Source organism: Syngnathus acus, chromosome 15, assembly GCF_901709675.1.
Source record: "Syngnathus acus chromosome 15, fSynAcu1.2, whole genome shotgun sequence".
Classification (NCBI taxonomy): Eukaryota; Metazoa; Chordata; class Actinopteri; order Syngnathiformes; family Syngnathidae; genus Syngnathus; species Syngnathus acus.
Window position 1 is genome coordinate 4,152,959 of NC_051100.1, and position 15,588 is coordinate 4,168,546.

Genomic DNA, 15,588 nt, shown 5'->3' on the forward strand with positions numbered 1-15,588 from the left:
GTCAGATATGCGGGGTCGGGTCCTGATCATGAATCGTATGGGATGGGAATAGTGAGGAAGACATCTGAGCTACTCTTGTGCTTGGCTGTTTATTTTAATAAGATAATGTCCTCATGTGACTCTTACCTTTGACCTTGACCGGGGTGAGCTGGGCTTTCGTGAGGATGTCCGCGAATGATAGGGCGTGGTGGCTCCACCACTGCGGAACACTCAGGAAATGAATGTTTTATCAGTCTGTGTAAAAAAAAAAAAAAATGTAAACAACAACAGAGATGATGAGGGGGCGGGTGTTTAGAGTTAACTCAGTAAGTTGCCCGCACAACAAGCAGCACAGTGATGTAGTGGTTAGCATGCATGCCTAACAGTTGAGGGGTTCTGGGTTCGAGTCTCATAAAGAAAATTAAAAAAAATGCAAGGGTCAGCGAAGGCTAATCAAATGAAGGGAAACAAACCAGTCGAGCCAGACGCACTGCCGATTAGCGTGAAGAAGAATCATTTGCCTGTATTTATCGTCACGGCAACGGCGTGCATTGTGCAGACGCTTCAAGTGTTCAGGTGGTGGAGAGAAAAGGCAGAACAGCCTGTTCTGCTCACAGGAGAGTGTGTGGGAGGGAGGCGATAGCAAGCAGGCTGTCCCTCTCTTTCCGCCGCAAAATGGAGGGGGAGATACATTCTGCTCCTTTTTTTTTTTTTTGCCGCTCAAAATAAACACAGAAAAGTCATCTCCACAACTGCTTTCAATCACAAATCATTCGGGGGATACGTCAGGAGAAGTGCATCCATTGGAGGCCTCCAATCTGCTCAACCTCTCCTGACACGTTTACTTGGCTCGGCGTGAGAAAAGGCAGCCGCCGTTGCAGAAGAGCTGAGGGAGTGCGGGAGGGAACATGACAGGCGCCGGCGCAACTGGCGCTCATCAGGGGGGGCCCCGTGACCCTCATCAAAGTCATCGTGTAAACACAATCGTGGGGAGTCTTGACGTGAAGGCTTCTCCTTCAGTAGATGAGGAGGAACCACCAGATTGTTTCCTGGCTTTATTGAAGTGATAAAAAAATATTTGGGAAAAAAGAATCTGCGTTTTTTTTTGTTTTTTTTTAGCATAAGTCAACTTACAAATTGTGTTCTTTAAATGCCGCCTCGTAAGGCACATGATAAAAAGTAATGTGGTTTGTAGATTGGATCCGCATTAAAATTTGATATTTTCTTCCTGGGCTCAAGCATAGTAATAATAATAATCGAGCTGATATTTATGCGATGGTAGCACAACAGGAAGGAAACTCTTGTTAACTTTCTTATTGGGACCGAGTTGCTCTGCTCAACTTATTTTTTACGATATAGATATAATAAATCCTTTGACAGCGTCCGGTGGGATACAACCTTGTTTGGCTTCTTTCAAAGTTCTTTTTTTCTTGACAATTGACTACATATCCCGCTGTGTGTTTTTGTTTCAAAGCATTGATGTAATTTACAGTATGAGCAAGTTAACAGCCAACTTTATAGCACCTAGCCGCCATTTTTGCAGCTGCTGAGGCCTCCAACATCTGCTTTCTATTAATGTCACCCTCTAAGAAACATTAGCCCAAACACGCATTTGTTGACTTAAGACGTGGGACCGGGGCCGAGCGGGATTTCATAATGCGCCTGCCTGGCGATGTGAGCTATCGCACTCGGAATCACTGGGCCATGACCCCAACCGTTGCGAAAGACTCTTCCCGTTGCGCTCCGACTCCAAACGCTTACTTTTCAAATGACTCATTTTATGTTCGATGAAATTTTATCACTGGCCAATCATCACGTCCTCCCCCCCCCCCCCCCCCCCCCCCCCGCTTAATGAATTTGATGATGAATGGCTTCTTTTATCGCAGGCAAATTAAACCTCCATTGCTAATGTCAGCTTTTAGCATAAGTGCTTACGCCGTCGCAAAATTCAACGTTAGAATAACACGGAAGTGCGGACACGAATAGCAGGGCGGGCTTCGGTTAACCAGACATGTATGACATAATTACAGTGACACATACACACACACACACACACACACACACACACACACACACACACAGCTGGATCTCCACATTATGGAAACGATCCGAACACAACCGCAGCTGAGACTTTGCGGCCAACTCCCTTTCTTAAATAAACAAAGCCTGTCTCTTTTGCACGCTGCAGGAAAGTGTGTGTGTCTGATGAGGTGTGCGTGTAGTTCTACGCCCCAAAACGGCACGGATCCAACTGCAACAATGTAAATTGTTTTAGGTTCAAAGTGGCCTCTGTAGCTGGCGTACACCCCCGCAGCGCCGGTGCGCATTTATAGAATGCCGCGCACGTACATTTCGTCAGCGGGAACTTGTCAAAACAGTCGCATTGTTTTGTACCTGCAAAAAAACTTTTGCAGCTTCATCCAACTTTCCCGGCAAGGTCGCTCGCACGGGTTTTAAGTTTGGTGACACGCTGACGTGCCGTTTGCAATTAGAATACTCCTTGAAAGCGTCGGGGGAGGGGGGGGGGCAACATGGCGACGACATCCCGCCTGCATGCTGTGGCTTTTACTTGTGTTTTTCAAGATGTCTGCAACCAGCTGGGCGTGTTTACAACACTTTCATCCTCCCAAGAGCAAAACACCCAGCGAGTCATATTCAAAGGTGAAATGAGCTCTGCGTGATCTTGTCCAGATGTTACGATGCGGGGAATAAGAACTGCGGAAAATTGCTCAAAATGATGGCTAAATTTGACGTTTATCATGCGTGAGCTGGAAGGCTCACTTGATCACACGCGGTGTTGATGCTTTATGATCCTTTCTGTTTTAAGTGCATTTGCACCATCTTGTGGCATTTATATGCAATTACAACTACTTTTCGCTGTTTTTTTTTTTTTTACTATTTGTATTTGCACCATCTTGTGGCATCTTTAAGCAATTACAACTCCTTTTCGCAATTTTTTTTTTTACTATTTGCATTTGCACTATTTTGTGGCATCTTTATGCAATTACAACTGCTTTTCGCGGGGGTTTTATTTTTACTATGCACCACAAAAAGTTGAGGTCGACCATACGTCAACGTCGTTAAGTCATGTGAAACGACATCGTCAAAGCTGTAAAACCAAGAAATACACCAAACCGTGATTTCTGGCGCCTCTGGCACCGAGGGGGCACTGAACTGAAGTTGCGTGTAAAGTCATCCGAGGTAACCGATTATTATCACTGTTGGCAAGATGCGATCTTATCTTTCCACATATGCACTGATAGCAAAACGCTTGTCTTCAAATGAGAGAGTGCAAAGCTTGGTTGCCATGACGACACTGCCGATGGAGATCTTAGACAAAGCTTCCCTGTTTTGCGGGAAAATGAATCATGGCAAGGATGAAGCCTTTTTGGCTCTGTTTACGCCGACTTGCCCTCGAGACGTACAATGGTTATTTTGTGGCCATTACAAAGCATGAACTGGAATGTTCCTGACTTTTGACGTCTTCCTTAAGCACAGACTGCGAGCGGGGTGTTACGATACTACTTAGCGCTTTTTTTAAGGATGGATTCATGAAAGGCCCCCGTGTGTGTAGGCTTGGGGGGGGGGGGGGGGGGGCGTCTAAACCCTTCGAGCTCGTTACCTTGACACTCTAGCAGCTATTAAATATATTGTTGAGGGCCTGCCAACTCAAGCCAGTTTTGTTATTTCTACTTGATCGCACAGACTGTAACATCTAGTTTGAATTGTTAAGAATGTTCAAATCAGATCTGAGCCTCCATGTTTTTGTTCATATCTAGGTGGAATGAAAATGATCCTGAACCGAACAAAAGGCTTTCAGAAGCTTCGTCGCACAGGTTTTTATGAAGGAAAATGAAAAGCTGATTAAATCAGTCGCTATTGAAAAAGAAGAAGGAAAAAAAACTCCAAATTTAGTCCAAGAACATGGGTGCAAACATTCTTCAGCCAAGACTGCAAAATCTCATTTACCACACAAATAGATTTCATCTGTCCGGGGAGCAACCTGGGTGGACTGACCCTGCCCTAGATCAACAGCATAGATAATGGACAGATGATTGAACAGGCCCTCTTGCGTTTGCTTGTCTTTATTCGGAGGTTATTTCCAGCGGTAGCGTTGTGACAAGGCAAAAGGGCGGGCTCGGACATCGATATCTGATTTCTGTGCTAATCTGTAAGAAAGAGACATCCGCTAATATGGCTTGACGTCTGGGTCGATGCCTCCTGGACGAAACAAGCTGGCTGAAAACTTCAAACAGTCAGCAAGAATGCGCAGGCGTCTGGGTGGGAGGATTTTCGACATGGCTGCGTGAGCTTGCGCGGCAAAGCTCATCTAAGCTTTCGGCGGGAACTCGGCCAGATGGAGGGAGTTGAGCTATCTGGAGGTTTGAGGGGTCACGTCACTCCGGAGGCCAGCCAGTTCTGCTATTCATTACATCAAGCCATATGTCATTGTATCTGCTCCACCCAGCCAGCCAGCAGACTACGTTCTGTTCCCCGGAATAGTCAGGCAGTGACACAATCCTTCCATCTCTCACTCCCGCCAAAGTGTGATTGTGTACGAGTGTGTGATTAATTCGGAGCGGGCTGGCGGTGATAATGGTGCTGAGAAAGTTCTCAAAGTCGCATTCATTTGCACCGCTTTTTAATTTATTTATTTTTTTAAAAGAAAGAAAATCTTCGCAGAGGTTGACCAGCAAAGCGGAAAATAGTGTCCGCAAGGACGTGAACGAGAGCCCATTTACACGCAGGGGGAGACAAGTTCATTCAAGTGTTTTTGTTTTTAATTTGCTGTATCAGCTTCAACCGAACAAGCGTTCCAAGAAAACACATTTGATTAAATAGCAAACTCCTAGTGAATGATGCTTGCTCGTTAGCTTGTCTGATTACACCCCAACAATATGAATTATTCATGCCTCTTTGAGAGACATGATTCGTTTCAATCGTGTCATATTGAAGGTTGCTTTAAACATCATAACAGTCAAGTGAGTGCGCGCCGTGGTTCCTAACAAGGACGGCATGTAATTAACCGTGACTTTCATTCTGATGAACCATTATTTTCTCCGGTGACTTGTTTTTGTTTGTCAAACAAACCATGTGAGCAATGTGTCAGGTAATCTGTGCAGGCAGTCATCTGGTAAATAAATAGGCTAGAGATAGAAATAAGATAACCGTAGCAACACTGCTCTTGAAATGAAGACACCCAATTAATAAATTGCATTGCAATTATTCCAAACCCATGTGTCATAGATGAAGTCAAAGAATAATTAATGGAACATACCAGGCCGCTGCATTATGTAGACGTGTTTCTCACACTGGCATCAACGGCTTCAGTGGGACCACCACCAGATCCAAAATGGTGCTGTGTTGAAATAAATACATATATTATTTCAATGAGAAATAGCATCAGTTGAAATATTAGCAACTACCTACTTTCCCTGTCCCCTTTCTGCTGTTTCGGGACAAGTTACCAAGGAAACTGCATTGTAAACAATGAACATTATTAGCGTGTTTTTCACTGGACTTAACATAAATTCAAAATCAGTCTGTACTTGAGGAAAGAAAGTGCGTACTTTTCCCTGCTTGCGAGTCAGTGATAACATTAGCGCTGCTTATTTGTGTGATGAGGAGGCGGGGAGTCAATGAATCACACGAACAGATGGAGGGAAGAACTTATTCTTCGTGAAAAGGGCTTAAAAACAACAAGAACTGGGAGCTAGTACGACTTTGTATACCTCGTTTGTGGACGAGGAAGTGGCGTGTCGGCCATGTTTGTGCGGGTTCCGAGGAGGCCTCGTGGGTGGATGAAGTCAAGTCACGTGGTCACTTTTTCTTTTCTTTTTTTTCCCAATACACAACCACCCACCCACCCACAACCTCAAGCACCGACCTCCCCTCCGCTCCTCCCCTCCCCTCCTCTCGGTCTCTCCGCTACGCGCGGCCGCCGATCGCTTCCTTCTGGATCAAGTAGTGCGCGCAATGTATCCACAACAGGACTAAAATCCACTCGGCTTACTTTTATACATATTTTTGGAGCGTCTTCTTTTTTGGGGGGTAGGGGAAGAATTTGACTCGGCGCCGTCCGGAGAACTCGAGGTAACTTTTTGGGAAAGTGGCGGTGGGTTATTTTTTTTCTCTTTTTTACGATGACTTCACAGTGATTCTACTCATAAACATTAACGAGTTGAGTTTTATTCGGACACAAAACGTCGATAAAGGTACACAGAATTTGATTTGGCTTGAGGAACTACTTCATGTGTCGTGGTTGTGATGTGTGTATTAATGTGTCCCTCCACCCCCACGTCCAGGTAGCCCTAAAGGTGCTAACTGCTATTCAAACTAACTCCTTTTAAAAAAAAAAAAAAAAGAAAAAAAGACCACCTTTTGTTTACTGTTAACGACCCTTGGCTTAAGAATGCAGAGCTTTTTCTCCCACTCTATTTGTGTAGAGGGGGGGAAGTGATGGAGAGTGTTGAGAAATCCATGGGAAAGTATAATTATCACTTCCATTTGGTGCTGCTCTAACTTTTAGCAAGCAAAACATGTTTTGAATGAGAATGAAAATATGCATAAAATAATCCATACTTTTTGCCATCTAGCGGAACAGCATCCACTTTTTCTGCCTGTCACTATATGTCGCCGGCATAGATAGTTGCACAAAAATACAAGTTGAGGGAGTGGTTAGCACATCCATCTCAGTTCTGAGGTCGAGGGTTTGAATCCAGGCTTTCTCTGTGAAATTTGCATGCGACCCATATCTGGATTGGTTAGTCATAGATACGTAATTAATCATTTTCTAACAAATTATGTGAAACCGGATCATTTCCTGCAGCGCACCCAATGATCTCTCACTGCACACTAATGTGGTTGTGAAATATTGGTTTAAATCCCAGTCATTACATGAGTCACCATTGTGCCTGTTGCCTTGACAGCCTGAATGTAAAAAAGGTGCTGTGGGTTTTTTTTCTGTACCATTGTCAGATTCAAGAGGAAGCGTAGGCGGCAGGCTCTGCTGGAGGATGAGCCTGGTGGAGGTGAGGCAGTTGGCGGGCTCGCTGACCCTGTCCCTGTCCAGCAATGACTCCAAGGAACGTTGCTGCGAGAGCGACCCGGACAGCTTCCGCGGCCGGGCCATGTCTCCGGACTTGAGGCAGGACTTCAACATGATGGAGCAAAAGAAGAGGGTCACCCACATCCTGCAGAGTCCAGTATGTAGAAAAAGTCAGGAAAAGCCTGCTAGACCATCTGTATTTTATTTGAGGTTAATCAGATGGTGTTTGAATCTGAATGGTTCATTTTGAACACACACACACACTTCTGCTATAATATGCAACTACATTTTTATTGTAATTTGGAGAGTGCCACCATATTATACTAACGAGAGTGTCTATGAGTTTCATCTTAAAGTCATCAAAATATTACTCACTCCTTCAGTATGTTGCAGTGCACGAGTCATTCAAAACTAAGCATTAATATCCGCGTATTAACATCATTTTAGATTTGGCTCTATTAGATTAGGTGTGTTACCCAAAAGTCGATTGGCCTGCAAGACTATTTCATCCAGCCTGCTGTTCAATTTTAAAAAGTTGAGCAGATTTTTTATTTTTTTCCAGAATGCCCAAGTGATCAGTCAATGAACAATAAAAAGCTAAAATGCATCATAAGAATCAATTCAACTCTGTTAAATGTCCTATTGGGTTCTGTGATAGAAAAAGAAGCCAAGCAGCTCAGTTCAAGGAGGCACAATGAGCACATGCCAGCCGAGTGCATAGAAATAAGTCCAGCCCACACTCCTCTGCAATTGCATAACGGCCCCCAACAAGTGGAACTTATCACATCGCCATGGTTACGGCTCTCGGATGAAACAGAATGCTGGCACTGGGCTGACTAACATAGTGCGGCTCGGAAGGTCGCGGCACCCCTGGAAAGCGAGAAAGTCCAAGTCGGGCTTAAATAACAGCACCGTCGCCCCCGAGGCGCTCGCTCAAAAAGGTTTTCTAGATTTGTGGCTTGTAATAAGAAGCGCGTAAAAATGAGCCGCGGGGATTAAAGAGTTCCATCACGGTGTAATAACTCCTATTTGGTTTGCAGGTGTTCAAAGATGAGTTGGAAGGCCTGATTCAGGACCAGATGACCAAAGGCAACAACCCTACAGGTCTCCTGGCCCTGAGGCAGATAGCTGACCTGCTCATGGCCGGCACGGTGGGAGGGGCCGGGCCTTTGACGTCACCCATCAGTGAGTGTTCTTGTACGAGCCGGATGAATCTTCTTCTTGTCGGCCTGAAACAGCAGAAAAGTTGTGGAGGGCATTGTCAACGCGTCCCGTTAAGCAACCCGCATGACCGCTCGAGCGAGTGAATCGCAGCCGATTGGAATGCTAATTATATTAGCTTAACTTCTGGACCTGGTAATTGCAGGCCGCTGTTTTTATTGACTTATTCTGGAAGAAGTTCGAATGTCAGCATCTTTACAAACTAGTCATGGTGTCAATAATGCATCCAGTTCTTGGACTTGATTTTGTCTTAAAGCAGTGGTCCCTAAACTTGGTATTGGGCCACACAGATATATATTTAAAAAAAATTTTTTTTTTACAGTAAAACTAAACATACAGCAAAACAATTACACACATTGAATATTCAAATACAATAAATAATTCATTTTCATTTCAAATTGCATTAGTAAAATTTGCCACTTCTACTTTTCACATCCTCGTATCCACATGTTTGCACCACACTGCCCCTAGAGGCCAAAAACTACATTGTCGCCATTAATCCGAGCAAAAGAAATATCAAGGCCCGGCAAGCTTCCCCTTCATAACTGTCTCCTGAAGCCTAACAGATTGCAAGAAAATCACTCGCAGAAATAACCACTACTAGTCTACCGCCTTTCATTTTCCGCTCAATTCATTAGCCAAGTCCCTCAATAATCATGACGAACACAGACGGTTATCGTGATTGAATTTCCAAGTATATAGTTTTCTTTTAAATGTATTAACATGATCCCAAGAGCGGCTAACATCCATCTGCTGCTCTCGCTACAGCACAAGCAGTTGAGATGTGTTTTACTTGACTTGCACTCAAAGGCCCCGAAGACGACTCATCCTTTTAATGTTCCTCAAGAGAGCAACTCCATTTGACACTGTTTTTAATACACACACATAGCCAGCACTCCATACAAAAACACACATGCACCGTTCAAATCCAAAGGCAGGAACTCAGAGATGGGGTTGGAGCAACAATTTGAAGTTCAAATGCACTTCAGTCAAACATATTGTTTTCTGGAAACTTTTTCTTTTTTTTTTAACTGGAGATATCTTTGTTTTCCTAGTGAGTGACTCCCTCAACTCTGCCCCCCCCCCCCCTTTTTTTTTTGCCTGCAGGCCTCCTGTCTTAGGTTCCAGCTGGGATCACCTTGTTTATCTTCCAATTAAACGGCTTAATGTTCGCAAAATGGCTGTGAAGTCAAACCGAGCTTTGCCCTTTTTAAAAAGCTTAAGCGGCTGTAAGAGATGGCATCGTTAAATGTCCTTATACGGCCGCGCCGTCCCAAATATCCGCGCTGGGAATTTTCAGAAAGTCTTTTTTAAGGTTCAGATGCTCCCCGAGGGAGGCTTTAACTTTATCAGCGGTGAAGGCAAAGCCTGTAAACATCCTTGTTATGTCTGAAAGTGGAGTTAAATGCAAACTCCTTACAGGATGATGTGTTGTCCCATCGCAGGCTTGGGAACGGTGTCCCCCATCAACGACTTGTACGCCGCCGAGACGCCATCCTTCGCCAAATGCGAGAAGCCGAGCCGCTGCAAGCTTGCCGGCCTCTACAGGCTGGTTGACCTTTTTAGCTGGGCTCGTTGCACCGGCGCCTACATCACGGTGAGTGTTGACAACCCGTGCACGTCTTTCCGTCTTCATGAGCTCCGCCCCGGAGGCTCAAAGGGAGATGCGGCATTCTTTTGTGTGAGCTTCCCTAAAGAAAAATCCCGGGGACACAGAGTAACGCACAAGATGATGTGTGGCCATCGATGACAATACTGTAGTATTTTTTTAAAATCATATTCATCATTCACAAAAGCTCCTGTCTCATGAGTATGCAAAAAAATATAACATTACCCAAATAACATTTCTGAGCTCATACAAAAAAAAAAAACGCCACCCCCCCTAAGAAATAATGAACGCTTGCTGAATTTCAAACGCTTTGCCGCATAATCTTAACCCGAATAAGGTCAGTGTTTTTAATTGAAGCCGTGTTTCTTTTCATCTCAGGTGCGTGTCAACAAAGAGCAGGATCATGTTCTGATCAGTCCGAGAGGTCTGTCCTTTGCTGAGGTCACTGCAGCAACGTTGGTGAGTGAATCTCGTTTCTATTTAGGGCTTTGACTAAATCATTGAATATTTTATACTCGGTAAGCTATTGCCATACTGGTGAGCTCTCACCGGATATTTTCATTAGGTACCTATGTGAAGTAACAGGAAATTCAATTTGGACTCGAGCTGCATTATAAATTCTGCCTTCATAATATTATGAAAAGGAAATTGTTTTGCTTCCTCCGGTATTTTAATAATCTGTCATTTTGGTTTCAGGTGAAAGTGAACATGATCGGCGACGTCGTGGACCAGGGCTCGACCGACTTGGGTATCGACCACTTTGGATTCGCTCCTCACGCCGCCATCTACGCCATGCGCCCCGACTTGAAATGCATCATCCACATCCACACGCCCGCTACGGCCGCCGTGAGCTAAGCTGCCGTTTTAAAGGCTCACCGCCATTCTCTTGAATGCAGTTTTTGCCGTAAACTTGAACGCCAGGCTGTAAAATTCACAGCGTGCGGGCCGGCATTTTTATATGCGACGGCACAAACGTGTCTCTGTCTTTTATTTTTGTCAACAGGTGTCCTCCATGAAGTGTGGAATCCTGCCCATTTCCCAGGAGGCCTTGCTCCTTGGAGACGTGAGCTGCTTCGGTTACCATGGCAGCCTGGCTAATAAAGAGGAGAAGGTGGAGTTTCAGAAAGCTCTGGGCCCGACTGCCAAGGTACTGTCAAGTTGAGAGAGTCCATTAGTGAAAGGGGCTTTTTCACAGCTTTCAACAGCTACTTTACCTCTCCAGTCACACCGAGTACACCTGCACCAGTTAATGAGATCTATTCCAAACAGCTCCAGCCACAATTCCACCTCTTGGCTACATCATTTTTCATTCAGTCCTTACTAATGCAAAATGGAAATACTAAAGGTGTCATAGGAAGTCAGATATTTCTCATAATAGTACAAAAAAAAATTCATTATTATACCAAAGTACCTAACACGCCCTGATGTCCATTTTGAAGTACTGCATTTGTGTTGAAAGAATTCCTCTTGTATTTTCCAGGTGATGATCCTAAGGAACCACGGGGTGCTTGCTTTGGGAGAAACCATAGAAGAAGCTTTCCACTACATGTACCACTCGCAGCAAGCGTGCGAAATCCAGGTACATCCGGTGACATTGTCACGGTACAGTGAAGGACAGGAGTTGTCTTATGTATTCATCCGGCTTGCATTTAGGTGCAGGCATTGGCTTGCTCGGGCGGCGCGGACAACCTGCTGCTCCTGGACAAGGAGAAGTTCAAACCTCTCACGCAGGGAGCGGCCGCCGCCGGGGTGCCCGTCAGCAACGACTTCAAGTGGAAAGTGGGAGAGGCCGAGTTCGAGTCTCTGATGAGGATGCTGGACAACCTTGTGAGTGACGCTTTCACCGGGGCGGCTATATTTAACCCCGTCTAATACTAGCTACCATCAGCACCGGCGTGCTGCTGATGGACAGCCGAGGCGGTTGAACGGGTTGCAACCGAGCCAGACGTCCGCCCACCCTCGCGGATGGCAAGGCTAACAGCGGGTGGAAGCAGCTGTGCTGTGTGACCTCACAGTCACTTAATGGACTGGATTTAGCGAGGCCCGTTTCAGCAGGGCATGTAGTGTCACTCTTGCGCCAAAAACGTAGATATCCCCTGATCTCGTTCAAGCTACATATTTGGAATATTTTCACTCCCGCACGTTTACACTAGATTTGTCAGCAAAAGTACTTTTCTATGTTACTGTACATGCAGTGTTCAAATATTTAGACGTGACGGCAGTGTGACTTGGGTGGCCAAGCTTTCCGTTTATTTGCGAAAGGCCTTTGAGGGAAGGTTCAACTTCCTTTTCTCCACAGGGATATAGAACAGGCCACTCGTACCGAAACCCCATCGTCCGCGAAAAGCCCCGATCCAAGAACGACGTGGAAATCCCCGCCACGGTGTCGGCGATTATGTCGGACGAGGACGGCGAAGCGGCGGGCCTGAGTAGCCCCTTTAAGTTTATGGCGCAGAAGCAGCAGCGGGAGCGGACGCGCTGGCTCACCTCGCCCAACAGTTACTTGAGGGTCAACGTGCCCGAACACTCACCCAGCGGAGACGTCAGCCCCAGAACCAAAACCATGGTACGTTGACTTCCTGACCTTTTCATGAGGAGCACAGTGAAGCAGTGGGTAGCACGTCTGCCTCACAGGCGAAGTGGTTCTGGGTTCAAGTCTTGGCTCAGAGCTCCCTGTGTGGAGATTGCATATTGAAGACAAATTACTCATAAATAATGGAAGTACATTTTATTTATTAATATACATATACTTCACAGCGAGCAACTACAAAGTGCTTCACATATACTATCAGATACAAACTCACTGCATTTCACCTTCACTTTTTAATCTCATGTGCATTCGGGAGATTTAAGTAAAAAGCAAGTCAGCAGACTGCACTGACATAACAGGACAACGAAATGACTTCAACACGGAGGAGCTAGAGAACTGCAATTGTCAAGACGCGAGAGAAAACAAAGGCAGGTGAATCAGACAAAGGTGTGAATGTTGTGTGGAATTGGCTGCCAACCAGTACATTGTGTTCGCTGCCCCTCACCCTAAAGTCTGCAGAATAGATTCCAGCTCCCAGAAACTCTCAACATGGGAGGCATGATAATAATCCAAAGGCTGAGGTCTTTTAGATTAGACTGCCATCTTGTGGATAACTGGAAAATTGCTTCCTGTACACTGAACAACTTGACAGAAAACTTCAGATAAACAAGCTGTCAAAGCGACACACGTGTGGAATATTTAGAATTTTCAATGAACCTAAACATGCGTGTTTTGGATGTGGCAGGAAACTGGAGAAGCTCTCAAGGCCACACAGAAAGCCTTGAGCCAAGTTTCAAACTCAGAATTTTCCAGCTCTGAGCCAGACATGTAAACCACAACCTATCTACGTTACAAAAAAAAATCATTTGCTTGTTTCTTAGTGGATGAAGTCATCAGAACCAGGCAAAAGCATGGGCACCCCGATTAAGATTGAAGACCCCAACCAGTTTGTGCCCCTCAACACTGACCCAACAGAAGTGTTGCACAAGAGGAACCGGGTGAGTCGCTGTCATTCTTTATTATCCTTTATTCCATTTATACTGTTCAAATTAACATTCCAATTCTTTTGAATTGGGAAATTTGATTTGACATACAATAAATCCTACTTTTAATTCAGATAAAAGAGCAGCACAGAGGCGACCTGATGACGTCAGGTCCCAAGTCCCATTTACTGGCGGGCATTGTTGTGGACACCATCCCGGGACCAGTGAGTGCACATTTCTTTTAATGTTGTCGCTTTGTGACGGATCAATCAATGACCAATCCTCGTGCAGGCTTTCATCATGGAGGACGAGGAGCACACTCGCTCCCTTCCACCTAACCCTTTCAACCATCTGACAGAGGAGGTACTGGAGGAGTACAAGACCCTGGTGCAGCGAAAGCAACTAGGCCAAGACGGTATTGAGAAAAGCCCACACAAAAATGTCCTCCTGCTGTGTTTTTCCACTTCAAAGTCTGAGCGCACACAAGGAAGGCCTCGATGCCGAGGTTTATATGCGCTTCAATCCGTTTACAACAGAAGTGCCCAAACTTTCTTCTCAAGTTTCAAGAACATCATTTGTTATAGGGGGAAAAAAAAGACCTTCACGACAGGTCATTTTTAATCTGGATTTAAAAGCATTTAAACTCGGGGTCTACTTCACTTCTGGTGTTCCATTTTTTGAGCAGCATAACAGCTAAATGCTGATGCACCGTGTTTGCTTTGAACTTTGGGCTCCAATAATTGACCTGAGTGTGACCCTTGACCCTTTGGGATTGTAATCATAAGCGATCTGAATGTAATTAATACGCAGTTAACGTGCTTTTTCCAGAAGACGAAGATGCAACGGATGCAGACGAGATGACCACGTTTGATGGCTCCACAATCTCACTCTCACTTTCTCCCATCATGACACCATCCAAGTTCGGTAGGCACTCAAAGGCGTTTTCCGGTGTGTCTGAATGTATGAGAACTGAAGACTCATTTAATTTTACCTTTTTTTTTTTTTCTGACTGCGTTGCACCCCGCCAACAGACACGATACCCAACGGGAAGGACCATTTGTCCGATCCGGAAGAGGACCTGACCCTGGAGGTTTCCAAGCTGAGCGTGAGCGCTTCGGAATCTCTGGAAATCTCCATGAGCGCCAAAGACGAGACCCCGGAATGTCAGAGCAAGAAGAAGAAGAAGAACAAGTTCCGCACGCCTTCCTTCCTGAAGAAAAGCAAGAAGAAGGAGAAAGGTCAGGTGTCGGCACATTAATGACGAACAAAACTCGGTCATGCGAATGAGGGATGGAAACCAGCCGAGATTTGAGTGATTGTTTTTGTTTTGATGAATTGGCATTGGAGAGACAAACTTGCAAAGCTCTGAAGATGTTCCCTTTTGCACAAATCCCTCGTATGAATGTATGGAAACGAGCACAGCCGTCGTAATAGTGGCCGCTAATGCATCACAGTCAACGGACGAAAAAACAAGTACGATTTGTATCTTTAAGACCTTCTTGATTATAATCTCGTGTTGCTTTGCAGCGGGGGGGTGGGGAACCTTCAATCCAAAAAATATTGCCGGTTCATTCGGGCAAAACTAATAATTTCAAGTTCTAACATTGAACCCACAAATACAGTTTCTAGGAAAAAGGTTCCCCAGCCGCCACTTGCTGTTCTCGCCATTACATAATTGTGTACTTTTGTGAAATGAAGTTTGCCAACGTTTACCCACTAACACTTGTTCTTAAAAAAAAAAAACATGCTGTGAGAAATTTTATGGAAGTAATAATTGTCATATATGCTGCTTATTTTTGTTCTGACGAAACTTAACAAAGCAATGAGGCTTTTCTTGTTGTTTGCAGTTTACAATGTGAATGTGCCGACCCAAAGGGAGCGAGGTGTTTTGTAAATACATTTTTGCTACACTAAAACTATGAAAAGGTTCCAAATGTGACAGTACAATCTTAATACAATGTGTCGTTTTAACAATTTGTATTATTTTTGTTTTTATATTCACATGTTCTGAGCAGGCACTGTTGTTTCTTTGTGTGCGTATATTTTGACAAGATCATACCACTTTTTGAAATGTATTTGTTGTCGGTAAAGATACAAACACATCCAGTATGAAATAAAGCTTTCTACAACTACTTTAAAGTTTATTTCAGTCATCTTTTTTTTTTCTCCAAGTATAAAGCCGCTCTGAAACAAGTGCTGAGTTATAACTGGCCGTGTG

At 44.7% G+C, this 15,588-nt stretch overlaps 2 protein-coding genes and 1 long non-coding RNA gene across 7 annotated transcripts in view; 1 reads left to right on the top strand and 2 right to left on the bottom strand.

The window, feature by feature from the left end:
- LOC119134490 (VPS10 domain-containing receptor SorCS1-like) overlaps positions 1–7,038 on the bottom strand; it is a 61,472-nt gene extending 54,434 nt beyond the window's left edge. The window contains exons 1-3 of one of the 2 annotated variants that reach the window (XM_037271187.1): positions 6,949–7,038; positions 5,258–5,338; positions 127–234 (exon numbers count right to left, since the gene is read on the bottom strand). The gene's annotated coding sequence lies outside the window, so the exon portion shown is untranslated. Of the gene's footprint in view, positions 1–126; positions 235–5,257; positions 5,339–5,711; positions 5,796–6,948 lie in introns of those variants that run through there. The other variant, XM_037271188.1, reaches the window with a different exon arrangement.
- Positions 5,870–14,821, top strand: add3b (adducin 3 (gamma) b). Of its 4 annotated transcripts, none has more exons than XM_037271190.1 (15): positions 5,870–6,094; positions 6,958–7,184; positions 8,068–8,212; positions 9,694–9,845; positions 10,236–10,316; positions 10,554–10,703; positions 10,861–11,004; positions 11,338–11,436; positions 11,511–11,684; positions 12,157–12,423; positions 13,269–13,385; positions 13,505–13,594; positions 13,662–13,785; positions 14,199–14,294; positions 14,402–14,821. In XM_037271190.1, exons 2-15 carry the CDS (start codon positions 6,996–6,998, stop codon positions 14,626–14,628), a joined length of 2,055 nt encoding a protein of 684 aa, XP_037127085.1. In that variant the 5' UTR covers positions 5,870–6,094; positions 6,958–6,995; the 3' UTR covers positions 14,629–14,821. The 4 variants fall into 4 exon arrangements, with proteins under 4 accessions (XP_037127085.1, XP_037127084.1, XP_037127087.1 ...); XM_037271189.1 differs by having other exon boundaries at positions 5,870–6,072; XM_037271192.1 differs by having other exon boundaries at positions 5,870–6,072; positions 11,517–11,684.
- Positions 8,162–14,449, bottom strand: LOC119134492. The gene is made up of 4 exons (XR_005100351.1): positions 14,362–14,449; positions 12,442–12,530; positions 9,669–9,939; positions 8,162–8,256 (listed from the first exon to the last, which is right to left on the bottom strand). It is a non-coding gene; the product is annotated as an uncharacterized LOC119134492 (long non-coding RNA).
- Positions 14,822–15,588: the final 767 nt, after the last annotated feature.